The sequence below is a fragment of the Eutrigla gurnardus genome (assembly GCF_963514095.1).
Source record: "Eutrigla gurnardus genome assembly, chromosome: 7".
NCBI classification, from domain to species: Eukaryota; Metazoa; Chordata; class Actinopteri; order Perciformes; family Triglidae; genus Eutrigla; species Eutrigla gurnardus.
The window spans coordinates 7,702,842-7,730,777 of record NC_139921.1 but is presented as its reverse complement, the minus strand read 5'-3'; the positions used below and the strand labels follow the sequence as shown (position 1 = coordinate 7,730,777).

Here is a 27,936-nt window from a genome sequence, read left to right as displayed (position 1 = left end):
AAACCGTTGAAAAAAAAACAGAAAAAAAAACACATCAGTAGATATAGATTTATTCCCACTGTTACTGAGATCATAGTTCACAACATTTTGCACAGACAGAATAAGCGTATTAATTTACATTAAAACAATGTGCCTATTTGGAAACATTCACTTCTCAGAAAGAATTATCTTGATTGTCTGAGGTCATGGAACAAAAATGTCATGTCGTTATGTCAATGTTCTCAGATAATAGAACATGTGAGTTAAGTTTCAACCAAAGAGGCCATTCAATTAAAAATGAACACAACTCTCAGAGTTGGACACAAGCAGTCGTAAAGACAGCTACACCTAATGCCGACGTACAATGACAACAAATTCTATACATGAGATTCAGAGCATTAATATAGCAGCAACAACTTTTCGCTACATAAAGATATAGTGGAGTGATGTCTACCTGAGCAGAGGGTGAAATCACTCTCCCTCTGTGTGTGTTGTTATCAGAACTTATCAGTGCTTTGTTTACGTAGCCTTTAAAGTGTTGCCCCCGTTTACGAAAAAAGACTTAGGATCCGTTCACACCGAGCATTAACATGCACCTTGGATGATTGAATCTTGTGATGGGATCTCACTTTCCCGCTCTTTATGCAAATACATAATTTCCGTTCAAAGACCATATGCAGAGTTGTTTTTAATGAGTCATCCAGAAATGAAACAAAGAAGAAATCAATACTAGAAAAGCAATTTTTAAAGAAATTGCAGTGTGAATGCTGGATGCTGAAAAGCATGTTTCAGGCATGGACGGATTACTGGGCCTACAGGGCCAGGGAACCAAAGTGACAGGGACCCCTCTGTACTTCAGCTGGAAAACGTCACTCAAACCAACCAGGAAAAACTCGAAGTGACCACAAAGACACATAAACGCCAAAAAAGATGCACAAAAAGACCACAAAGAGACCAAAAAAATTAAAAAGTGACACCAAAACAGGGGTTCCCAAAGTGGGGGTAGGGACCCTGGGGGGTCACGAGGCACCAAGGGGGGGTCGCGAGGCACCGAGGGGGGTTCGCAAGATGATTTTCATTACTTTGACTGAGATGTTCTTTGGTAACATGGAAATGAAAGTATTGACAGTAACAATGTTCACTCATAAGTTATATGGAGATGACTTTGACTGAGATATTCTGCTTTTATCTGATAGTTAATTATTTATGTAAAAACGTATCATGGTGACAAAATAACAAACTCAACAAGACACAAAATGACAAAAAAAAAAACAATTACATAGTGACGCAAAACTACAATAAGACACAAAACAACTACAAAGAGACGCAATTTGCCCAAAATGTTGAACTGACAAATATTAAAACTCTATGGATCATTCTGAGATTTGTTTGTGCAACACTTGTGCATGTGAATGAATCGTTTTGGTTCGAGTGTAGAGGAATTTGTTAAGATGTATGTGGGGTGACAACAACTTGGACGTGTATTTTATGCTTTATTGTGTTTGATTATATGAAGCAAACAAACAAATCTTCAGTGGAGTTTCAACTAAAGAAGACATGCTGGAGCCATTCATTCATGAATGTTAGCTGATCCCATACAGCTGCTAGACGTTACATTTACTTTCTCCACGGTTCTCCAATCTTGTAGTGTGTGTGCGTGTTTCTGCGATTAGAGACAAGAACATCGGTGGAGATTCTCCCGATGTGTGTGGTGCAACCTGACGTTAAAATCCTGCCATGTGAGCCCAGCTTAATGGAACTCAGGTATTTACCAGGAGTGCAAACTTGAGCAAATATACAAGGGATATTACAACACTGTAATTACACATTCAACCTGAGAGTACTCTGTCATTTTGTTACTTTTCACTGTATATTTTTCAAAAAACAACAAAAACCTTCAAAGTAAAAGTCCATAAATACACTCAAAGAAGTAGCGGGTGGGTAAAAATATTGATACGGCAATATATTGCGTTACTTTGCCGCCCAATACAATATAGATTTTTCAACTCCAAAGATCGATTAAAAAAAATAAGATTCATGTTTAGACGCGTTGTGAATGCAGTAATTTATCCTTTTTCATTTTATTTTCAATATTTATTCCAGTGAATTTCATGGGCATTAATAAAATAGAGAATAGTTTTGACTCAATTTGTCCTCTGATGTACATATACAGGTACTTGTGTTTTCATCTTTATATATATCATGATATCGTGATGCATATCGTATCATGACCAAAGTATCGTGATACGTATCGTATCGTGAGGTTCTTGCCAATACTCACCCCTACAAAGCAGTGTTCTGCTTCAGGTAAATATACATTGACCTACATTTATTATGTTCCATCAGCTACATTGTGACTGAATGTTCCCAGTGTCTGATAATGTCCTGTTACTGGTTCAGATCTGTTACTTGTCTCTCTCGGCTGCTGTCAAACATGTTGTGTCTCCGCTGCTTCCTGCGGTTCATTTTGGACAGATCCTTATCGAACACCTCTCCAGAACGCAGGGCGGACACCAAGTCGTCAAACTCACCGCCCTCCTCTTCTTCATTTGCTTTGGCTTTCTTCGACTTCTGCTCCCTGTCTTTCTTCAGCTGGAGGAGAAGAGAGAGATATGGCAGGATGGTTGGATGGATACAATATTAATACCACTATATATATACACATATTAGAGGGGGGTCACAGTCAACATACAACACATCTCTTTCTCTTATCTAAGCTGTGTGATCTGACCTGGGCCTCCACGAGGGCCCGTTTCTCCTCTTCCTCCTTGCGTCTGGCCATGACCTCGTTGTCCCGCTTGGCCTCTGAGAAAGCTGTGACGAAGGCGTCGAAGATCCCGAAGAACGTATCCGGCTGCAGGTTGGACGAGTCTTCTCCATAATATCTCAGTGCCTTTCCGAGCTTCAAACAAGAGACATGATTGGTTGAAGGTAGTGATTTGGTGAGTTGCTTCACTCTTGTCTCTCTGCTCAAGGCCTTAAATGAGCTTCCTGTACTATGCTGGAGCTTCATCATCATAAAACCCATTTAACTTGTTTGATGTTCAGAAGGGTAAATTAAAGGTTGGGTCTGGTACACTGGAGGGACATTGATGCTCTAACATTTACATTTAGGTCATTTAGCAGACGCTTTTGTCCAAAGCGACTGATGTGTAACGTAATGTGAAGCCAAATTGGCGATGAATTTTGGAGGCAACCCATTGACACATCTTGAAATAGTACAGCAATTTGAAAATACGTGTATTTGCTATGTCCAAAGTCCGTATTTTACAACTGAAATGATCACACATATAAAAATGAATATGACCTCATGGTGAGTCAATCACGTTGACACACCGACTCCAAAACTTTTGTTCATCAATAAAGTTTTTAGAGCAGGTTTGACTTTCTGTGTTTCTTTGTTGTTTAAATTCAATGACGTATTTATTATGGATGGTCCACCAGCCGCATTGATCCAACGTTTTAGAGGTTTTTAAATTTTACAGATGAGCTCAATATTTAGTCCTCTAAATGGTCCTCTATTTAGTCCTCTACCTAGTCCTCTAATTAGTCCTCTACTTAGTCCTCTACATAGTCCTCTACTTAGTCCTCCACATAGTCCTATACTTAGTCCTCTAATTAGTCCTCTACTTAGTCCTCAACATAGTCCTCTACTCAGTTCTCTATTTAGTCCTCTATTTAGTCCTCTACATAGTCCTCTACTTAGTCCTCTATTTAGTCCTCTACATAGTCCTCTACTTAGTCCTCTAACTAGTCCTCTACTTAGTCCTCTATTTAGTCCTCTACATAGTCCTCTATTTTGTCCTCTATATAGTCCTCAAATTAGTCCTCTACTAAGTCCTCTATTTTGGCCTTTACATAGTCCTCTACTTGGTCCTCTACAAAGTCCTCTATTTAGTCCTCTACTTAGTCCTCTAAGTAGTTCTCTAATTAGTCCTCTACATAGTCCTCTGCATAGTCCTCTATTTAGTCCTCTACTTTGTTCTCTACATAGTCCTCTAATTAGTCCTCTACATAGTGCTCTACATAGTCCTCTATTTAGTCCTCTACTTTGTTCTCTACATAGTCCTCTAATTAGTCCTCTACATAGTGCTCTACATAGTCCTCTATTTAGTCCTCTACTTAGTTCTCTACATAGTCCTCTAATTAGTCCTCTACATAGTGCTCTACATAGTCCTCTATTTAGTCCTCTACTTTGTTCTCTACATAGTCCTCTAATTAGTCCTCTACATAGTGCTCTACATAGTCCTCTATTTAGTCCTCTACTTTGTTCTCTACATAGTCCTCTAATTAGTCCTCTACATAGTGCTCTACATAGTCCTCTATTTAGTCCTCTACTTAGTTCTCTACATAGTCCTCTAATTAGTCCTCTACATAGTCCTCTATTTAGTCCTCTACTTAGTTCTCTACATAGTCCTCTCATTAGTCCTCTACATAATCCTCTACTTAGTCCTCTACTTAGTCCTCTACATAGTCCTACCTTTTCACTTAAATCAGTATAATAAAACGCATCGGATCAAAAACAAACATGAAAATATGTTCTTGGTGTGAAAGGCCTTGGGTGTTGTGATGATGTAACATGTTTTGAAGGCAAAAGCAGAAAACGGGACGCGATGAAGGACTCACCACTTCTTTGGCCTCGCCGAGTGACTCCTCTACCTCCGAGAAGCTGAAGGACGCCACGGTGATGAATTGACTGACCATGGGGACAAACTTATCTGCAGGACCCTGAGGGGACTGAGCCTGCTGGTACTGCAGCTCCTGGAGATGGACGGACACAAAGAGAGGCATGGGTCAAACACAGAAACATCACATGTGGGGATATTCTCCAGCTGATTCACAGGCCAACACACATGTAGACGATACGGAACAGCTTTTCAAGCTGAGCTTGCTCACCGCCTCAACGCTTTTTAGGCCAGACCTCAGATTTCCAACGTCTTTGTCCAACTCTGTCATACTGGAGAGACGGTGAAACATAGGGACATAATAAATATCATGTCAGCTACATTTCACGTAATTAAATCAGTACATGGTTTACTCCCTAAAGAGGACCTCCTCCCTCTATAGATATGAAGGACTCTAAATTAACAAAAACACAACAATTTTATTATACTCATGAACATTTTTTATTTATTTTTTCATTTTGAATATTGTGTTCCATTTCTGCTACACACTGGACTTTATAACCAAATTATTTCAATAGACTTGATTCTTATTTCAACAAAGCATGTGTTGCTTCTTACTTGACTTTAGCAGCTTCTGTCACATTTTGCAGCTCTTCAGTGAAAGCTGCCACCTTTGGGTATTTCTTCTCCAGGACAGTGATCATGTAGTGGAGCAGAGTGACGTTTCTACAGACACAAATTGACAGTTGATGATTTATCACTTCTAAGTTTGACTTGTCATAGTAGGAAACGGCACAGGCTGGTATCAATTTATATGACGCACATGTGGATTATATGCGAACAACATTCTTATTCTCATTCTATAATTATGCATAATGCTTTTTATGATTAATAATAACACATTTTAAAGCATTTATAATGACTTGGTCCACTATCATAATATGTCATGATTGCCGGTCACTCACTAACTTTGTTTGAAAGCCAATGTCTAATGTATTATGAATGTAACATACTTATAATGCATTATAATCTGATTACTGGACTGTATCATTATCCAGGTAAAGTACAATTGTTTCAGGTATTATATATAATTTATGATAATTTGTTTATTTTAGGAGGAAACATAACATTCTTGAAATATAAATATTCATCATTCAGTACTTAATAAGTACTTCATTTGTGTTATGACCCGTTAAATATTTTGTTTGTTTTGTGTGTTCTTCTTGCATTGCTTAATAAATATTGTTTTCCTGTTACTTAAATAAATTAATGAGAAATGAATAGTGATTTTAATTAATAATTAAATTATATACGCTATGAACCTTGTGTCAGTAACAAGCAATTATGACATAATGATACTTGAACTTGTGAGTCATCATAACATACTTTATAACGTGTTAAATTATTGTGACAAAGTATTATTCAAAGCCTTGTAGTGACTGTACCTGTCAGTGCTGGACTTGGTGTCAGCTATCTTGTTGAGACTGGACACCTTAAATCCGTAGGCGTTTCCTCGTTGTCCTTTGTTCATGTAGTTGCCAAAAGCCAGAACCACCTCCAGGAGCTGACGCAGCGTCCCACTCTGCACCACCTCCCTGGACGCAAGAGCCAGAGCTGAAAGCACAGAGACGCTCAGATCAATATGGTTATATCTTATAATATCTTCAGCAGGGGATGCAAAACAGAATTTAACTCTAAAGGAGAAATATTAGTTATAACATGAACCTTAAGATCAAATGTTACCCTCTTCTCATGCATTTATTCAACTTGAACAAATGACCATTTGGGATGGAAAGGAGTACCTTTGACTTTAGGCTTGACGTCAGCCACTCTTTCAGCAAACTTCTTCTTGAAGTAGAGAGACTGGAGTCTCTGTTGATAGTGGTTGATGCTGGGTGAGGACATAAATCAGAAATCACTGTGATCCAGCAGTAGGAGGGGAGAAATGTGTTGGATATCACTTGATCTAAATCCCCACATGATCAAACGAATAAACTGATATCACATCAAACGTCTTCGCAGAACATAAACTTTGGTATGAGGTTAACCCTTAAATGTATACCTAGGACTATATCACAGGCTGATTCATCATTTGGTATTCCTTGTCTTCAATCATGTTCTTCTGTCAAAATGCTTTCCTAAGTTTCTAGTTCTTCAGTGAAGGTACTGCTGTTTTATATAAAATAATAAATAATCTGGTTTACTTATTCTGATGCCATTAATCAAGATTTTTTTTTGACCACTAGGTAGAGCCATATAACTTCTCAAGAGGTGTTCAAAGCAAGTTTTAGTTCTTAAAATTCACATGAATGTAGTTTATACCTGATAAAAACCTTATGGTGAATAGAAGTAAACATCTCCACCACTGGGTTGTGTGAAAAAACTAGTGACGAAATATTAAATGTAACAGGAATTTTTCGCTCCGAAATAAAATATTTAAAATAAATACAGTAAAAAGTACAAATTCACTTTGTCTCAAGGGTGATAAGATATAAAAGAATATGTGCAAAATTCCTTTCAAGTAACCCTATAAAGGCTTTACTATTTATTACATACAAAATAAAACTGACCACATTCTGACGGTGATGAAAAAAAGGTATATTTATTATAGTATATAGTACATAAGTATAGTATAGTAGTTATATGTACATAACTATATAGTATATAGTAGTTAATAATAGTGTGTGTGTGTGTGTGTGTGTGTGTGTGTCATTGTGTATACCTGCTCATGTCATACAGGAAGCGGTCTGCTTTGGCCATACGTTCCAGCTCATGCTTGTGTTCTCCCAACAGCTCGATGTCACTCTTCTCAGGAACAAACTTCAGTAGCTACAAAAATAGAAACACCCATCACAGGGTCTGAACTGATCCAATATTATCCAAAAATCTTTTATTCATATACATGAATATTGTTGTATATAACAATATTATTATATAAATAGATATTTTAACTTGCGGTGTTCCCCATGGGTCAATCTTTGGCCCATTATTGTTTAGTTTGTACTTCTTACCTCTATGCCAGCTCATCAAGATAAACAAAGTGTGTTACCATGCTGATGACATGTAACTATATATTTCCCTATTCATTCTGATCTGAGCCCTTGTCATACACTACAATCAGAATGTATCAAAGATATCGATTATAATAATTGGATCATTTTAAGAGCTTACTTAGTTTTTTGAATTGTTTATAACCGACATGTCACCTGTTGGATTTTACTATTTTTATTTGTTTTAATTTTATCCTGTTGGTTTTCGTTCACTTGTCTTATGGTTTGAATTCACTTGCGGCATTTGTGTGTCTGTTTTTATTTGTAATGACTTATGTCCAAAGTTTTATCTTAACACTATCAATTGTATTTGTGACTGCGACTTCCGTGCTCCCATGTAGTGCAGCACATTGTGATGTGTAATGAATGAAATGGATTCATGTGTATAAATTATGTTTGCTTTGCTTATTAATATAAATTGTGACGTCATTAATCAGGACCAAAGCATGTGTTGTGTTACTCTGTATTGTTTGTGTGTATGTTTGGTACCTGCTCCAGCATGTCTTTAGGTATGTCTTCCTGTTCATCCATGGTCAGGATGGCTTGGCGGATCTCCTCATTGGTTAGCCTCAGCCTGTAACACGTTCATTTAGTTCACGTTTTTCATGCCAATGACACCAACATTAACGAAAGTATGCCAGAGACAGGCTAATAGAGACTTATGGTCAAAACCTTCCCCCAAAATAGTCCATTCCATCTTGTAGTTTGTATTAAAAACTTTACATGATTCTTCATTAATGTATTGTAGATAATGATGTGAAAACACAGTTTATATAAATCTCAATAGATATAATCTAAGGCAATAGGATGACATGAAGAGAGGCATATTTGAATAGTGCATACATCTGAATTGAAGTCTATAGTGAATAATCATTCATTTCAAAATTCCCATTCAAAAATTACAAATCAAGCAGGCTACCATTTTTTTATATTCCAAAAATGAGAATGAACCTAAACTGCTGTAATTTACTATTGAGAATTATGACACAGTGAGTGCCAACGACTTCATTTGCGAACAGCAACAAACAGAGTTCATGTACTAGTTCCAATATTGGCTTAATTCATTCATTAAATGATTGACACACTGACCGTGAAAGCAGAATGTTACAGTTCTGTGCTCGGCGACCATCGATCACCGACAGCTCCTTGACTTTCTTAACAGCACCATCCTCAGCATCCTTCTGTTAATACATAGAAACGTGTTAAAATGCACTAAAATATATAATTTAATGTTTAATAAGATTGGGAACTTGGCATTTAAATTCTGTTAATCATTTGAGGTATTTATTTAAAAAGTTGTATAAAAAAATAAAAAAAGGAGGTGGGGGGGGGGGGGGGGGGGGGGTACAAATAGTTGCACAAATGCACATCAAAATAAAAGCCAAAAGAGAAGATGGCAGTGTTGCTGAAGGCAGCGATGGTATATCTGTTTAGTGCTGGTGTGAAATACTTGTGGTTTCTGGTACGCTGAGAAGGTCCTCTGGAGCTCTTCTAGATCCAGAACTTTAAACACCTCCAGATCATCGATATCTTTCCATATGGTTCCTTCTATCTTACTCTGAAACAACAATCATGTGCGTGTGTCGGCATTATCTTAATTCTGGGTTCAATTATCATCCACCTGTCAATCACAAGGCAGCCTGCCCTTAAGCACCCCCTGCTTTATGGTCTTTTCGACTCAAACTCACTAAATGGACCATAATGTCCTAAATTGTGCTGTATTGAAGAAGATTTGAAACTAGCAACTGAGATCATGAACTCATGTTTACAACATTTACTGAGATTATTAATCAAATAAGACATTTTCTCATAGACTGTCATGCAATTAGACAACCATTGCCTGGCTTGAACACACTGGGCCCTAGTTTCGTAGACTAGGCGTAGTCAGCGCGCAGCGCACATGCGCCACGCCAACGGGGTGTGTCCGCCTGGACTTTGCAAGTTTTGTGCACCGCGCAGGCTAGCGCAGGCACTGCTCCCGTCACTCCCACCAGCGCAAGTGGGAAAGAGGGAGTGGGATTAACACAGCCGATTCAGATCTTCACCAATCAAATGAGCTCCTCTCCTCACCTTTAATGCGTTAGGGGAGGTTCAGTGCAAGTTTCGTCACTTGACAACCCAATGACAGAAGCAGCGCCGCCGCTCCCACCACGCGCATCACGCGCTGTGCGCGCGTATCATAATAATAACAATGCCGATATTATAAAAACCAGGAGAGAGAGAGAGAGATGTTTTGGTCCGAGAGGCTGAGTTTCCGTTACACGTGCCATCCTTTGATCTGATGTCAGATGTGACGGGACAATCTATATAGATATAAATTCACGTGTTGATTCAATTAGTTGCATTAAATAGTGTTTGTTGTGATTATTTATTGCATTTAAATGTGCCTGGAACTGTGGAAACCTGCCTGTGAGGTCTCGGTGACGTGTGCCACTCCGCCAGCTGTAATTCGCCTTGAATTAATGGACTTTATTTGCGCCTTGCGCCTTACGCCAAGAGTAGACTAGGTTGGAGCTGGCGGACTCTCGGCGAAGCTTTTTGCCACGAAACTTCCGCTGCGCCAAGCTGAATCTGTAACGCCTCCCCCTGCTGCGCCACCACACCCATCTTGGCGCAGGCGATCCACCAAACTGCCAAACTGACCGTGCGTAAGGCCGCGCTGTCGCAACTTGCATTACGCCGGCTCCGCCACCCTGCGCCGCCCTGCGCTGCGCCACGAAACTAGGGCCCACTGTTGTAAAACAAGAGGCCTTAGTCTTTTTTCAGATATGTGAGGAATACTGTAGAATTAATAGTGAGAACTGTAACAGCCGTGGCAGAGCTGCAGCAAAATGCAGTACCTGTATGTGTAATACTATAATAAAAGCGGAAGTGACAGAAGTAAGAGTACCTCTGGCAGTTTGCTCCAGTTGAATGACTTCAGTGGGTTTGATGGCTGAGGAATATTCTTCTTCTTCTGGACCATTCCTACTGGGGCTCCTGGTGGAGGCGGAGGTGGTGGTGCAAACGGAGCCATGCCAAAAGCTGGCGGGCCTCCTGGAGGAGGTGGAGGTGGAGGAGGGATGGCTGGGACAGGACCAGGAGGAACTAAACTCCCAGAAATCACAGGAGGTCCTCCTGGAACGCTGGAAGTCTAACAAGAGATCATTCATTAGGATCATTGTGAAGATCTGACTGAAACTGTGAGGAAATGGTTGAAGGTAATTTCATGTGACCATGTGACAAACTGATCGATAACGTTTGTGTGAACATACAGAGCTGAGCTGCTGCAGCCGAGCAGATAGTTCTCCCACTTGCAGCCTGGCTTGCTTGTGGTCGTTGCTCTCTCGCTCCAGTTTGTCTTTCAGCTTGTTCAGCATCTCCATCATGTCGTCCTTCTCCTTATTCTTGGCCTCACACTCCCTCTCTTTCTTTTCAAAACGCTGCTGTAAATTCTGATGCTCTGGAGAGAAGGGAAGGTGAGGCAGCTCGACTTACTGTAGGTTGAGTGGTTTACCGTCATTTTGTGCATTGCATGACACCGAGGCCCTGACTTTGCAGGTCTAGCTTGTTTTGCCGATGACATCGTGATTTGAGGAAGCGTTTATAAAAGCCATCCGATCAAGTAAGCAAAATGCAAAACAGACAGACCCATTACTGGTTATAACGTTGGTAATATGGTATTACTTAAATTTTTAGATTTTGACTTTTCATTTCAAACATGTCAAAAATAATACAGAAAGTGTCATACAGAAAACCAAATATTACACAACTAGAAGGCATATAGATGTATGAATAACTTCTTTTTTTTTACATGTCCAAAAAGAATTGGGAAGAGGTATACCTTATTTAATCCCACCCATTCTCCATAATTCATATCCTCTGTCATACGTATATTTTATTTTGTTTTAAGTGAATTCTTTATCATTAGATTGTTTACTTGTTTTACTTTACTTAACAAGTATCTTACAAAATAAAAAAAATAATGTATTCCCAACAGATATATATTATAGTTTCTTGCATATTCATTTAATTTGACCCAAAAATAATTAAACGTATTGAGATATTTTAGTATCCAAACTATAAATTAATTCAGAGTTTAAAATGAATAAAAAAAAAAAAGTAAAAAAAAGTAAATAAACCTGAGTGGAATAAACAAACAATAAACAAATAATGATAATGACTTAAGTATTATTACCAAAAAATTAAGTTTACTGTATTGTTTTTGATTGTTCTTTTGGGCATGGAAAGTATATGTATGCACATATATGGTGTGTTTTTACCTTTTCTCATTTTATCAGCTTGTTCCTTCCATTGTTTGACCTCGCTCTCCTTGACGAGCCTAGAGACACAAACACTTAATAGAAGTTTTCCAAACGATTTACGATTACACACTAAACATCGTAAGGGTTTTTTTTCGTGTGAATTCTGCAATTTAAGTGTGGTTTTCTTTTTAAAAACTAAAAAGTTAAACTTAAATTGCAGAATTTTAAATGTTATAAAAAGATACTTAATGAATACTTAAAAATATAGCACCATAGAAATAAGGCTTAGTGTTTGATGATTTAAAAAGAACGGACTAGTCACAGGCAGCCGATATATTCATTGTTTTCTTTGTAAATAAAGAATCCTCCACAGGCTTTATGTTTATGTTTAGGACAACACTTAGGAAATATTTCTTTATACAAAACATTCTAAGGTGAGTGAATGGTCAGTGCCGCTACGCATCAACCTATGACTCTACATGCCCGCAATAAAGTCGGGACAAAAGGAGGAAGTCAAGTTATGTAGTCTGGAGAGTGATAACATGTATGTGAGGAGGAGTTCTGTGTTGATGGTTTGGTCCAAAAGCAGAGGATATTCACCCAGGAGACCAGTGGGGCATTTACATAACATATTAACATTACTTATTACAACCCAAATCACTGTCTTTTCCTCAACCTAACCAAGTAACACAGGACTTTCACCCGGGAGACCCGTGTTTGTGTCCCATGTGAAATTTATTTTATGCTATGTCAAATTATGAGTGTAATGTTCATGCCCCAGAAACTTACATGCGTACAATATTTTTCACGTTGAAGTCCTCCAGCGGGGCGACGTCTGGGTCTTCACCTTTGTCCGTCTGCAGCACCAGCTGCTGAACGATCCGATCCAACAGCACCCAGTACTGAAGTGTGGTCGTGTTCTGCTTATCTGCTTACACACAGAAAAGAGTCATAGTCAATCCTTTTTCGGCGTTGACAGAAGAAGTAAATAAGTGTGGCCAAGCCAGTCTTACATGGCATCATGAGGCAGTGCTGAAGTGCAGACAGGAGGTGGGGGTAAGCTTCAGTATGGTTCAGTTTCTTCTTGATCACCTCAAACATCTGGCTGGCACTTTTAGTTTCTATGTGGACCTGAGGCAAAACAAGTTTGTCAGCTGGTTTATAACACATTACATTGATTTACTTTTTCACAAGAGTAAAAAAAATGTGAAGTGTGTTTTGTTACTCTTTAGTACAATAAAATAAATAAATCCAGCTGAGCGAAGGCAGGGTTCACCCTGGACAGGACGCCAGTCTATCACAGGGCTGACATGTAGAGACAGACAGGTAACCAGTCTATCACAGGGCTGACATGTAGAGACAGACAGGTAACCAGTCTATCACAGGGCCGACATGTAGAGACAGACAGCTAACCAGTCTATCACAGGGCTGACATGTAGAGACAGACAGGTAACCTGTCTATCACAGGGTAGACATGTAGAGACAGACAGGTAACCAGTCTATCACAGGGCCGACATGTAGAGACAGACAGGTAACCAGTCTATCACAGGGCTGACATGTAGAGACAGACAGGTAACCAGTCTATCACAGGGCGGACATGTAGAGACAGACAGGTACCAGTCTATCACAGGGAGACATGTAGAGACAGACAGGTAACCAGTCTATCACAGGGAGAAATGTAGAGACAGACAGGTAACCAGTCTATCACAGGGCTGACATGTGGAGACAGACAGGTAACCAGTCTATCACAGGGCTAACATGTAGAGACAGACAGGTAACCAGTCTATCACAGGGCTGACATGTAGAGACAGACAGGTAACCAGTCTATCACAGGGCCGACATGTAGAGACAGACAGGTAACCAGTCTATCACAGGGAGACATGTAGAGACAGACAGGTAACCAGTCTATCACAGGGCTGACATGTAGAGACAGACAGGTAACCAGTCTATCACAGGGAGACATGTAGAGACAGACAGGTAACAAGTCTATCACAGGGCTGACATGTAGAGACAGACAGGTAACCAGTCTATCACAGGGCCGACATGTAGAGACAGACAGGTAACAAGTCTATCACAGGGTAGACATGTAGAGACAGACAGGTAACCAGTCTATCACAGGGCTGACATGTAGAGACAGACAGGTAACCTGTCTATCACAGGGAGACATGTAGAGACAGACAGGTAACCAGTCTATCACAGGGAGACATATAGAGACAGACAGGTAACCAGTCTATCACAGGGAGACATGTAGAGACAGACAGGTAGCCAGTCTATCACAGGGCTGACATGTAGAGACAGACAGGTAACCAGTCTATCACAGGGAGACATGTAGAGACAGACAGGTAACCAGTCTATCACAGGCTGACATGTAGAGACAGACAGGTAACCAGTCTATCACAGGGCTGACATGTAGAGACAGACAGGTAACCTGTCTATCACAGGGAGACATGTAGAGACAGACAGGTAGCCAGTCTATCACAGGGCTGACATGTAGAGACAGACAGGTAACCAGTCTATCACAGGGAGACATGTAGAGACAGACAGGTAACCAGTCTATCACAGGCTGACATGTAGAGATAGACAGGTAACCAGTCTATCACAGGGCCGACATGTAGAGACAGACAGGTACCAGTCTATCACAGGGCTGACATGTAGAGACAGACAGGTAACCAGTCCATCACAGGGCTGACATGTAGAGACAGACAGGTAACCAGTCTATCACAGGGAGACATGTAGAGACAGACAGGTAACCAGTCTATCACAGGGCTGACATGTAGAGACAGACAGGTAACCAGTCTATCACAGGGAGACATGTAAAGACAGACAGGTAACCAGCCCTGGACAAAACATCAACAATGAAAATCGGAAATATTTTCCAATAATCCATAAAACAAATTCTCTTTAAGCTGTGTTGTGCATCAGAACTATTGATTTTTGTTAGAGATCAGAAGTGTGTTTTTTCATCTCATCTGGTTACTGAATCAGAATCACGTATATAAAGATAACCTTAAGACAGTATGAGGTGTGTCAAAATCACTTACAGCATCAAAACGTTTAGACATCTGCAGCTCATCTTCATTCCTCAGCATCTCGAAGAAGTCCAGATGTCTGGAAGCAACATGCCAAACTCAATCAAAAGTATATATATATATATATAAAATACCATCCTGTTTCATGTTTGTTAGTTCCATGACACAGTTTGGATGTTTCAAAAATGCTACCACCTGTTGGTGCACCTGATGGAGCTTACCTGTTAAGGGTGGCGTTGTCATGGGAACGTAGTTTGTCAATGACCGGCTGAATGCCCAACATCAGAAACTCATAACGCAAATGGATGCGGAAGTCCAGACTGGTCTGAAAACACACAAGTTAGTTATTCTCTAGCAGGAAGAAAACATGGGAATGATCATATCTCATAATCCTGTAGTGCAATCATCATACTCAAACACAAAGGAAAACACACACCGTCATGATGTCACTTAAAGATACAATAGCAGCCACACTGGTGTGGCTGCTATTGTATCGATTTCATTAAGATCGGCAGAAATCATCATGTCAAATCATCATCATCAAGAAAATAAAATTGTTGGACATTTAAATTGTCCTTTATGATTTTCATTGCTCTGCAAATATTGCTTGGAATGTCTAATTGTTTGACTATTTCGATTTTTGTTGTTGTTTTTTATTCCTATTTGATATCTTTACTTGTTCGGAACAAATACAAAAATACAAAATATAAATCCTCATGTAGCGGCGTCAGTCCCTCAGAATTTAAACGTAAAGATGTCTTTATAGAACTACTTCCTTACCAACAACAAGTCAATATACCCATAAACATCCAGAGGTGACTCAAAGGTAAAACCTCAAATAAAGCAACCGTACACTAGAGAAAGGAAGCTGACGCTAAAGAAAAAAAAAAATACATCCATTCCTGCTGCAGACAAATCCAACTCTTAAAAGACGTGACATGATAAACGGATGGTATTTCTCTTCACCTCTCCTGCTCCCTGGCTCAGCACAGCGTTGATGAAGGACATGACGGCGGTCTTCAGACTAACTTCGTCTCTGTAGCGACCCGTGGATCGGTCCAAGTCTGTCAGCAGGGTCTGCACACGAAGATCGACAAGTTAATTTACACTTTTTGATGGCCTCAAAATGAACAATCACTGTGAGTTTTAATGTAAAACTGATACGCAGTTGATGTGTCAGTCAGCAGAGAAATAGATTTTTAACAAATGCTGCTGCTTGTGGAATGAATAAAGACAACAAATCACTTTCTTTCACAATCTGATATAAATATTAATGGACCATATTATGATTTTCATGCATCATTGTGAGCGTTTGTGTTTTGTGTCTCGTATTGGTTTTCTTTTTTTCTATTATTTTTTGTCACATTTTGGTCAACAAATTAAATGACTTCTGTATGCAATAATAATAATAAAAACAACAATAATAATAATGACAATAATATATAAATATAAAGACAAAATATTTGCAAACTAATAAACACAAATTTAAATATATTCCTTCACTAACCTGAACCATTATTTGATCATATTTACAAGCCACACATTAATTCTCAGATACATAATGAGTGTGTAAGTGTATCCGAGTATTATGTGATGGTATTTACTTCAAGATCTGTTGTCTGATATATTATTGATGAAATGAAGCGAACACACCAACAAAGCGAAAGCAGACCTGAAAGCGTGTTCTCTCCCAGGCAAACTTCTGGTAGTGCAGCATGGCTTCTAGAACTTTCTTATGGCCTCCTGGCACCAAACACACTGCACCAAGGATCTCCAACACTGCAACCTACAGGGAGAGAACGAGGAACGGCCAGTTAGAAACGAGAAGAGAGTATTTACTGCAACATCTAAAAGGACAGAGTAAAAGTTTGACCGTATAACTGTGTGAGAAATACACAAAAACAACAACAACAACAAAACTTTCAAGTAATCGTTTGACTTGATTGCAGCATCATCCTCATGACTATGAATTTATCAAAAAGCTGATCATGGTCACCAAAACTAGAAGACTCTTTTTCCATCTTGTCATAATAGTGAGATTGCCAGAGTCTTTTGGTAAACTGACTAAATATCTACGTTATGTATTCAGGATCCAAGATTCAATACTTTATTGCCGTACAACTCTGTACAAGTTGCTAGGGATTTATTTCAGTGTGCTCATGACCGTACATAACAAAGACCCACACAAAAGACACATAAAACATATTATTTCATCCTTGGAGTATCCTTCCAAGTATCCCACTTAGATACAGCACATAAGCAGATAAAAGAAAAAGGGACGTATGAAATCATCGATAGAGGACTATATAGAAACCTATATAGAAGAGAGCTCATTGGCTTTTGGACAGTCAGGTGTTATCTCCAGTCCAAACCAATGCAGAATGGGTCAGGATGAGGTCCAAACGTGCTACGCTTCATGGGGGAGGTGTGCTGTCATGAAGGGCATCGTATAAAATTCCTTCTATAGAAAGACTCCGACGCTGTGAGCAGGGTTCGAACCTGCGCGGGGAAACCCCATTGGATTTCAAATCCAACGCCTTAACCACTCGGCCATCACAGCTTTTCTTTGTATGTTTTTTTCTTTCTTTTTCTCTTTGTTAGGTCTTATGTGACATTTTAGTTTGATTTCTTTTTAATACATTGGGAAACATTTCTAAATCCTGTTTTTGTGTTGTCGTTATCGGGTATTGAATGCGCTGCACGTACCTTGGTTTTGATGCTTTCCGTGGTGAGACTTTGTGCGATGATATTAATGCTCTCGCAGTGACCCAGCACATGAGCTCTGCCCTGAGAGTTGTTCATCAGAGCTTTGATGCAGCCAATCAGTGAGGTGTGAACCTGAGAGTTGGTGGTCTCGTAGTCCATTGACTTGAGAAAATTCAGGATACATGACAGGCCATCCAAGTCAATGAATCGTGTCACAAACCTGGTGGAGAAAAATCCCAACGGCGCAGGGTTAGAAGGGGGAATGAAATGAAACCGTTTCAGAGGATGTTAGGACTGGAAATGTACCTCATTGGCTGTGTCCTCAGTGCTGTCTTTAGACCATCTATGACAGTATGTCTTCCCTGCTCTTCCTCGTCCTCCAGTGCCAGCAAAGTCCTCCTCTGGGAAGATAAAAGTCAAACTGAATAATCCTCCCAACTATTCACCATGACAGAAAGTTACTCCTAGAACTAAATGGTGCTCGTTCATAGTGTAGATCAGTGCAGCTTATTGAGTTAAAAATACGGCAATGGCATTTAAATGAACATAGTGTTTAATTGAGATGATTATTCTTTACTTGTCTGTTATAAATTTGTGATCATTTTTATTCATAGTCATTAAAAATGTGGGTTCCGTCCTGGCCGTGGAAAAATGGACCAGCTCGAAAATCCTGGAGAATTTTCTTTCATTTATTAATGTTCATATATATTTATTTGTTTGTAAACTTTGTTGATGTGTCTTTACAGTGACAATGTGATGGAGTTTCAGTCACTTTTCACTATTTGATTTCATCATGTTTCTTTTGTGCAAATGTGTTCGGGCCAGTTTAGCACCTTATGCTAGTTTGAGAGACTTTGAAATTACTCAGAGATGTATATTTTAAAAACTTAATGACTTTGTCATTTCTTGATATTTTCCCCACAATCCTTTTGTGAACACGTTACTCACAGCAGCCATGGACCTGAGCTGGTCGATATAATACTCCGGCCATCGGATAGCTCCTTTATTCTCCTCTGCTTCCTACAATACAAACATATAGAGACGCACAGATCAGGCTAGTAGATATACTGTCATTTTCTCATAGACTTCCATGCAATCAGACTTCTTTTTGCAACTAGAAAAGTTGCCCCCTGATGGCCAGTTGAGATAATGCAAGTTTAAGGCACTTCAGCCAACCACCAATACAGATACATATGCGGCTGTGGTTATAGTTTCTTACCATTTTCTTACTGCAGTAGATCTGCCATTTTTTCTCTGCTGGCAAAGAAAACATGGCAGCTCTGTGATCATCTGTAAGGTCCAGTTCATCCTGAGAAACAAGAAAAAGAAAGACAATGAAAAGAAAGCTGTCTAATAATTATGTGTTTTTAGTCACAGTTCAAGGAACGCTGACTCACCACCAGCTCAGTGAACATAGAGTCCAGCTCCTGAAGGGGGGGCATGGGCAGGTCGGGCTCCAGTGCCCCCATCGTGACGGTGTTATCATAGCAGTGGGTGATCTCTGGTTGGTCACTTCCTTTGAAGCAGCAAGAAAACAGAGAGGACAAACCATGGCCCTGTGGCTGCTTCAGCCGGGACACCATGGTTACAGCAGGGAACTATAGGAAGACAAACAATCACAATCAAATGGAAGACCTGAGCTCAGAGATGTAAGAAATTTAGATTAAGCAAACTTTTAATTTGTTTGATTGTTTGATCTGTTTTTTTTTTAACAGTAAATCAAACTGAGAATGATGGCGATTCATTATTAAATCTTTGGGGGGGAAAGATGCATTTTCCTTTAGATATGTTGAAATGTTTGTTCCTGTTCATTTATTTCTTAAATACAAGAATGAAATATTGAAATCTAATTGATAGATTGCCACCTCATGACATAGTATTATAATATCTCCTAAAGTGTACAGTGTACTGGCTGATATATAAATACAGGGGGTGTTCATAGGATTTAGAAGTAGCACAATTTGTATTAAGCACAATCTGATATTAAAAAGTCTCTTGAGTGGCATTAATCCTGCAGGAGGGGATGTAAATAATGCTTTTATCGGGCTCATTAAAATATGTATTCAGAAATCCCATTGGAGGCATGTTAGGAAAGCCAAAATTGTGAAAAGCAATTATATGGTATTGTTTTAAGATAATGCAGTTCATTTTTACCCGATTCACTTGATGTGCGGACCAATCCCAAAATACCGATAATTCCAATCCAACGTTTTCTGTTCTAGGATACATTTTCATATCAAAATATCAATATCTCAACTCAGTCATTTCGGGTAAATGTGTATTTTTATTGTAGAGATGACAAAACAGAAAGTAACTGCGCTATCACCAGGGAAATATCCGGTGATAGGAACTACTTCTACTTCCGGCTGTCACCGTCATATGTGCACTATGACTCTGTGATGTAAGAATGCGTGAGCCAAATAACTCATACAGCCAAGACCTGTTTGCATTAGAAGCCGAGTTAATTTATATGAACAGCCGAGAGGGAGGTGTCTCAGAAACAGTATATGGGCAGAGTCTATCGAACATAAGAAATACCCATTTTTTTCTTCTTCATGGGTTAGCCTACTTTTTATTTCCCTTTACTGAATACAGAATCAGAATAAGAAAAGCTATTATTAATCCGTATCGGTATGGGCGATACCAGCCTGGGTTTCACTTGTTATCCGATCGGAAAGGAAATAAATGGTATCGCACATCACTACAGTTTCACCTTGAAGGCGAGCTGAAACAGAATGTCCAGAGTATCTTCTGTAATGTGACATATTTCCAGAGGAACAGGATAAGCAGGCGGTACAAAGGTTGGGAGGAATTTCATTTGATGGTTGAAAAGATTAGCTCATGACCTTCTTTTGCTCGTTGCAGGAGTTGCAGCTTGATTGATGAATATTATTGGTTGGTAGCTGATCAAACTTCATATTTCTGTTTTCCAGGATTCATTTTATTGATATAAATATATTACAAAGAATTTCATTATTTTTTTCGTTTTACATTAAGAGCACGATATGTGATCTAAATAGGGTTAAAAGGGCATCTTTCATTACAGTTCTACGCTTCACATTAGAGTAACTTTAGTTTTACAGACTTAAACGATATCTGTACACTTAACGTGATGCAGCTCATGTTTTTGAAAAGTTGCAGTTTTGATGATCAGTCAGATGTCCAACAACAGAACACTTGTTAGGTCAACATGGACGCTCGCCTGTTCAACGCTTTCCAACCTCTTAAACATCAATCCATAGAATGAGCATTGCATTGCACACTCACGTGTCTAACAATGTGCATGCTGCATTATTCATCCATCTATTAACACAACTAGACATACCGTGTAGCTGTGAATAACCCACTCAGGTCCTCAAAAAGTCATAAAGTCAATATGAATGTCACAACAAATACATTTTTCTACACACCAATTCATCATGGTTTGTTATGTAGTCTGTGACATGGTAACATGCTAATGTTGTTACGTACTTAAAATAACTCGACATGGAGAAACTTTTGGTTTCACACTTTTGGTTTCTCCTGGGTGAAAGTCTTGTGTTTGTTGTGAAACGGAACTTTCATGTTAAGGGAACAAAAATGCTTGGTTACGGTCATGTCTGGATTAAAACTGGCATATTCAATTATTATTATATATGAGGTCCACAAAATGTCCTCAAGCAAAGGTCCCTTTAATAATCATCATGGTCTCGTAACAGGTGATGAACTCTAAAAAGTCTGCCTCATATGACTTCCTTCCTTGTCTATCATCATTGTTACTATGGTCACTAGCATTGTTTAACTACGAAGGACGTTTTTTGGTTCAGGTTGATTTACGTTCAACAATGCAGATCCAATACAAGTTATCTACAAATGTGAATTAGCTGCGACAGACAGAGTGATCGATAAAGCTGCTGATCGCAACTCAAAACAGCGTGATGCACAAATAATGTTAACTCGGTCACCTTCGAGTCTCTTGGCGAAAAAATCGTTACAAGAAAACAAAATGTTCCTTTAAGAACAAAGGCTATAAATTAAAACTCTACAACAATTACAAACAATTATGTTTCAAGCACAGCACACCTTTCTAAATTATTATATATGGTAACCGTGAGTCATCAGCATGCCTGGATCATATTAATAAGTGGGTATAACACTCTATTTTTAACCTCGTAGCTGGTAACTGTTGTGACCCATAGTTCGTAATTATCCTCCTGACCATCACTCTTCTATGTATTCACGAGGTGCCACCTGTATGAACACCTGAAGCATGCTGCTCTCTGCTCTTGATGTTAAATCTGATGTATTTGTTGGAGGATGCTGAGGAATGGCGGGCTGTCACAAAGTTGGCTGCAGTGCCATGTTGAGGGCAGACTGGGCTGACGGGAGGTGCAGGAGTGGCAGGGCGGTTATGAAGCATGACTTGACAGACAGGCAGCCAGAGACACACCCTTAGCAGGGGAAGGTCACCTAAGTGATGCTTTACCTGCTGCAGATCTGGAGGTTCAATGCTTTCAAATGAAAATGTCAAAAATCACCCACATTTTTTTTGTGGTCAGTAACACAGAGCTCTAAAAGCACAGAAGCCGGTCCAGATGTAGCTTTACTGGAAACCAACACGTACAAACTGTGCAGGAGATCTGCAGTTGGGAGCGCAAACACAGGAACTATAAACTGTGTTTGTCTTGTTAATATTTACCAGCTGGTATTGTTTTCACCTTGAGAGTTTGTGTGTGTGTGTGTGTGTGTGTGTGTGTGTGTGTGTGTGTGTGTGTGTGTCATCGCAACAAAATGTTTTCCTAAAGACTGTAGCAGGAACTGCCATGGTATTTTGCCAGGTATTTAATTTGATCATAACACTGTTGTTCTTAAGGTATGTTTACTTTACTCAGACGAGGACCTAACACTTGTTTCTATTTTTTTGCTCTTACTTTATCGGCAATGATATGTTGTGGTATCTTTTTTTTTGACAAATGTACTTATTGTAAGTCGCTTTGGACAAAAGCATCTGCTAAATGCCGAAATGTAAATGTAAATTTATGTGTCCGTCCAACACAGTCTCAGGGCAGTTCCTGCACGACTTTCAAACCGATTATTTCAAGTGGAAGTATTGTTCGTGCAAGCACCACAATTTTCTCCCTGAGTTTTAGACAACAAAATCACTTTAGCCTCATTTACACATAGCCGGGTATTTACAGGAACAAATCCCCCTCAGCCAGAGTATTCAGAAATGATCGTTCTCTGTGATAAAACCTCCGTTTTTATGTAAATAAAAGGCCAAACCTCATGAAAATCAGTTTTTCCTAGATGTTAACAGGGTCTTAGGTTTAGCAAAATGTCACTGTTACTCTTAAAATAAGTACGTACAGCAAGTCTCCGTAACAAACCAACAATTAGGTTTCTCAATCTACTACATCACTATATCTGACTGTTCCATAGTCATGTGAATGCATTTAAATAGTTTTCACCACGAATAAAGATTGAACACATAAAATATCCAACAAGAGGAGATGATTTAAATACCTTATTACTTAATAGAGAAAGTTATTATATTGTCTCTCTTCAGGTCTGAATCAAAAGCATGAGATAAAATAATTTCTCTAAGAATATTTTTTTCCAACAGAATAAAACAATATACTTCTGATTTAATTTTTCTGATACGTTATGTTGAAACATTCTGTTGAAAATGTTTTGATATTTGTTATTTATATTGCTGTTTTTAAGTACTTTTTCTATGTATTTTACTGATATTTTAGTCAATGTGTTTTTGGTTAGATACCTTTCATAAGAACTGTGGTCTACATTTAAAAGCTTAAATGTATAGTATGCAACTATTTACTAAAAAACAATCTAGAAACTGATTAAAAAAATCATTCATCACTTACGAGCTACTTGAAGTGCGTAGCGGTGTCTTTATCGACAGAGACGCTGCCTTCTGCCTGCATTTTCTAATTTCTTCGTGTTCGGAACTTCTCTCCTGCAAACGAGCAGGTGTTCAAACTCAGAGAGAGCAGTCAGGCCACAGCAGGATGAAGCGTGCTTTGGGCTGCTTACATTAAAAATCAGGCACCTTCCTGCAGGTATGATACAAGGTGTTGATGTGTTTATGTGTGATTTAGAATGTTATCGCCGAGAAACAATCAGAAAATAACATTTCATTCTTCTGATTCACGGCTTTGTTTTCACAAACGCCAGTCTCTCTCTTCATTCACTCTCTAGCTTGCTCAACCACCACTGCTCTCTCTCTCTCTCTTTCTCTCTGGCTTTCCTCTTCCGTTGAAACCAAAAGTTTGACTGACAACATTATGTCACGTGAAACAACAGCACTGAGTCACATGACGTTACGTTATGTTACATTACGACCAGGGCTGAGTGGAGGCTAACCGCACGTAAACGCCGTTTACGCACCTCTGGAATTTTGGAAATAGCGTTTACACTCCTGTAAATCAGTTTATCCACGTTTACGTTTCCATGCCGTTTACACCTTTCTAAATATTTTTTTTCCGCTGCATTATGGTGCGTGTCTGTGACCAATCAGCTATCAGGAAGCGGCAGGTTGTCTCTATTGATCAGTGGCTTGATACACGTTGGTGTGGTTCACCTCCTACAGATACAAGAACAAGGCCTCGATAACAACGTAAGTCCAAAGAGCAATACTTCACCTTTTTTCATGTTGTTTTGGTTTGTAGAAGATGACGCATTGAGTCAGTGACGATGACGTCACCACTATTGTACACAGCTCTTTGCTAGTGAGTTATGTTTAACTGCTGTACAGCGTGGAACAAAGCTTATTTTTCTTTTCCAATGCAATCTCGGGTATAAAGTCCCAACGAGCAGGTGTGGATGATGTCGGTGCATGTCATCACTTTATAGGGAAATAAAGATAAGCACTCATGCTGTTGTAGGTCTAAATAAAGTGACAGGCTGCCTAACAGGTGTACCCAGGGCATAATTTTCCAATACCATTATTTGTACATGTATTTTACAGGCAGTGGTGAGGCAGGCAGTGGTGAGGCAGGCAGTGAGAGGAGAGACAGGAGGTCAAAGAAAGGGAGGCTAGTAGGAGGAAAGAAAGAAAGAGGCACACCAGACAGTGGAGAAAAGGAGAGAGGAGGAAACCAGATTAGAGGAATAGCCTCATGCATGAAAAATAATTGTCGGGTTGAAATCGGACTCGGGCTCTTAATTACAGTTAATGTGTCGGGTCGGTCCGGGTTCGGACAGAACGCGCACGGGCTCGGGTAGGGTCGGGCTTGATTTTCTGGACTCGAACTAAGCTCTAGAGGAACAAAGAGAGGAGGAAAGCAGTAAGTTTAACATGTTTCTGTAATGTAATTACATGTATGGTTCCCAGAGAGGTGACATTGATTTAGTTTAGACCTGCTCTGACCTTTTTATTTTCTGTATGAGGACACAGTTGGTTGATCTTTTTTTTTTTGTAGGCTGCTGATGTTTCGTGTTTTATTTTGAGTAAATAAACGATGAAACTAGAATAGATGTATTAATTCTGGAATCTTCCTCAGCATTACTTTTAATAACTGACTTGGATGTAGTGACTGTGTGAAGGCATGAGAGAGCACTCAGTGATGTCCTATACATTCAACAATAACGGGGGGGACATACACCATAGTTTGAACCTTTAGCGCCGACCAAGCTGCCTTCTTTGACACATGAGATTGAGAATGCTTTGAATATTCTAGACATCTTGTGTATAATTTTCCCTCAAAACTCAAGAGGAAAGCAGCACACACAACTTAAACTTTCCAGTCAACGTACATCCTTCCACACGTAAACAAACCAGCATGTAGATAAATAGCAATCTACTTCGGTTAGCGGACAATTAGCTACAAAAGCTAATCCTGGGAAAATCACCACACAAACAATAAACCAATAAACATACAAATCAATAAAAGTACTGGAACTCGGATGTCCACACCTTTTCAGTTGGACTGTATTGGACAGTGTGTTCTCGCCTCTGTCATGTTAATGTGTTGAAGTAAACATGTCAATGGTTGCTGCAGGACTCTAATAACGACCAGCAACGTGTGTGCTGTTATGTTGTGTATAGATTGATGAGAGTTATAATTCATCCCGAGGCTCAGATGAACCAGTCAGCTCAGAGCTCGCAGGGTTTAATCCATACTTCATCGATCCCTGTAGGGAAAGTGTGTTTTCTCGAACACTGAAGTCAAAGGTCAGTGTCAGAGACGGAACAGCTGTCCTTGAGCTGGTGGGGATTCACCGTCTCACTCAAGGACAACTCAGGCAGGAAATGATTGCTGCGGCTTGTTTTTTGGTCCTCGTTCACCAGAAAACGTCTATCTGTCTTCTGATGAGCCGCCTCAAACCAGGTCTGTGTCCTCAGTCTAAAATAATAAGGCTGGCAGTGTTCTATGTTTTTCTTGTTGTCAAATCCAATGAAAAGAGCAAAACAAACAATGTGCTATTAGTCGAACACTAAGCTGTCTATGGCTATCAGCTCCAAGCCCAGTGGTGAACAATTCAAATAACTAGTACATACAAACAAAACTGAAGTTAGAATAACACTTTTATTCTGGGGAACCTCTGAAGTTAATATGCTAGAATGTGTTTCACACATTAAAATATGTAAAAAATGTGGGGTGAAATCTCTGGAAAGTTACTGAAGAACATATACATGTTAGGGTGTACTGCATGTTAGCGAAATGACGAATGCTGGAGTCAGCCCAGAATAGTCTGTTTGAATATCAATTACTCACCCTGTTACCTTGAATTCTTGTTTTTCTGCCTCAAAGGTGAACAAAGAATCCGAAAACGGAGAAGTCTTAAATTAAAGTTCAGCAAAACTACTTAAAAACATCCATTTCCAGATTCCCACACAACTTGTTGCCTACAAACATACAACTAAACTGAACTTCAATTACATATACAGGGAAAACATTTTTTCCCAGTCGCAGTTTTAATTTGGGTTGTAAATTGAAAGAAAAGTGCAACAAATCTACTTGGTTATGTGTTGTAAAATAATTATGGTTTGGCTTGGTTATGTGATTTAATGTACGGACGTAAATTAAAATGGACATTGACTTTTTTTTCACACAAAAGACAACCAGTGGTCTCCTGGGTGAAAGTCCTGTGTTTATTCCACAGACTATGATTAATAACGTATTTGTAATACAATAAAAACAAAAATGTAGTCCGGGAAACAATGTTTCCCTCTAATTAACAATGCTGTTTTCGTTGTATGGGAACATCGTTTTTAGGAGACCAGACTGAATTTTCACGAAAACTTTATTATTGAAACCCCTTCCACATAACAGTACCACTTGTGCATGTTTTAGGTTCAAAGTTTTAGTGAAAATGTGTTCAGGGTGTAGTGAGCTTACAACTGGATAAATGAGTCTGGGATTATACTGCATACCCCGCAGATACCCAGCCTCTATACAAATACTTTGTGTATCTCTAAAAGAACCCAAAGTTTCTCTCTTGTTCACAGTTTTCTTCTATATTTAACTTAACTATATTACTGTCACCTCATTACACTTGCCTGCCACCATGGACTACTACTGTTAATACTAATACTACACTAATACCAACACCAAATGCAGAAGGCCTGGCCTGCTCAAGATTTCTGCCTAAAAGCCTGTAAAGGCAGTTTTTTCTCGCCACTGTTGCACTAATGCTTGCTCATGGGTGATGTTGGGACCTTGAAAATGTACTGACTCTGACCGTCCTCTACTCCTGTCAATGTGTAAAGTGTCCTGAGATGACTTCTGTTGTGATATGACACTATAAATAACATTGAATAGATTGTGCTGATTAAAGCCCACGGATGAGGTCATCATCCTCTACGTGAAGTTTGTAGATCATCAGGTGTTTCTTACCTTTGTGGTCCACCTTCTATGCGATGCAGCGAGATGCCATGTTCAGCTCCGGAGGTCAGATGAACATCTGCAGCAGAGATCATTCGCTCTGCTGTCACTGCAGCTCAAACGTCAATGTCATTCCAACATTGTTACAGCTGCTTATCACTGAACACTACTGACTGTCTCCTGGGAAGATATTTGTTTCAATTAACAGAAATCTGAAAATAAATCAGCCTTTGGCACTCTCAGTCCAGCGAGTGTCACCCAAAGTTTGTTCAGTTAGAAAATGGGTAAACAGAGAATCCACAAGAGAAACCTCAACGAGAGCCGATGCAGACGAGGATTTCCTCCAAAGTTTGTCAGAAACCTGCAGGTGTCCAAGAAAACACAGATCCTCCTTCATCTATCCATACAACACCTGCTCTCGTCTCAGGATTCTTCTCCTCGCCTTCTCTATTTGGATGTGTTCACAAGAGTTGATC

General features: G+C 39.4%; 1 protein-coding gene across 1 annotated transcript; it reads right to left on the bottom strand.

Annotated features, from left to right (window-relative positions):
- Window positions 1–34: 34 nt before the first annotated feature.
- Window positions 35–27,936, bottom strand: daam1a (dishevelled associated activator of morphogenesis 1a). Its single transcript, XM_084013751.1, has 26 exons — window positions 27,473–27,936; window positions 19,031–19,231; window positions 18,853–18,942; window positions 18,582–18,653; window positions 17,940–18,034; window positions 17,634–17,853; window positions 16,600–16,713; window positions 15,894–16,004; window positions 15,149–15,252; window positions 14,940–15,006; window positions 12,912–13,029; window positions 12,688–12,826; window positions 11,917–11,975; window positions 10,909–11,096; window positions 10,545–10,787; window positions 9,105–9,212; window positions 8,744–8,835; window positions 8,144–8,228; window positions 7,327–7,433; window positions 6,407–6,495; window positions 6,050–6,218; window positions 5,223–5,330; window positions 4,876–4,936; window positions 4,606–4,740; window positions 2,711–2,881; window positions 35–2,571 (listed from the first exon to the last, which is right to left on the bottom strand). The coding sequence occupies exons 2-26, from the start codon at window positions 19,214–19,216 to the stop codon at window positions 2,368–2,370; spliced, it is 3,135 nt and encodes a 1,044-aa protein (XP_083869877.1). The 5' UTR covers window positions 19,217–19,231; window positions 27,473–27,936; the 3' UTR covers window positions 35–2,367.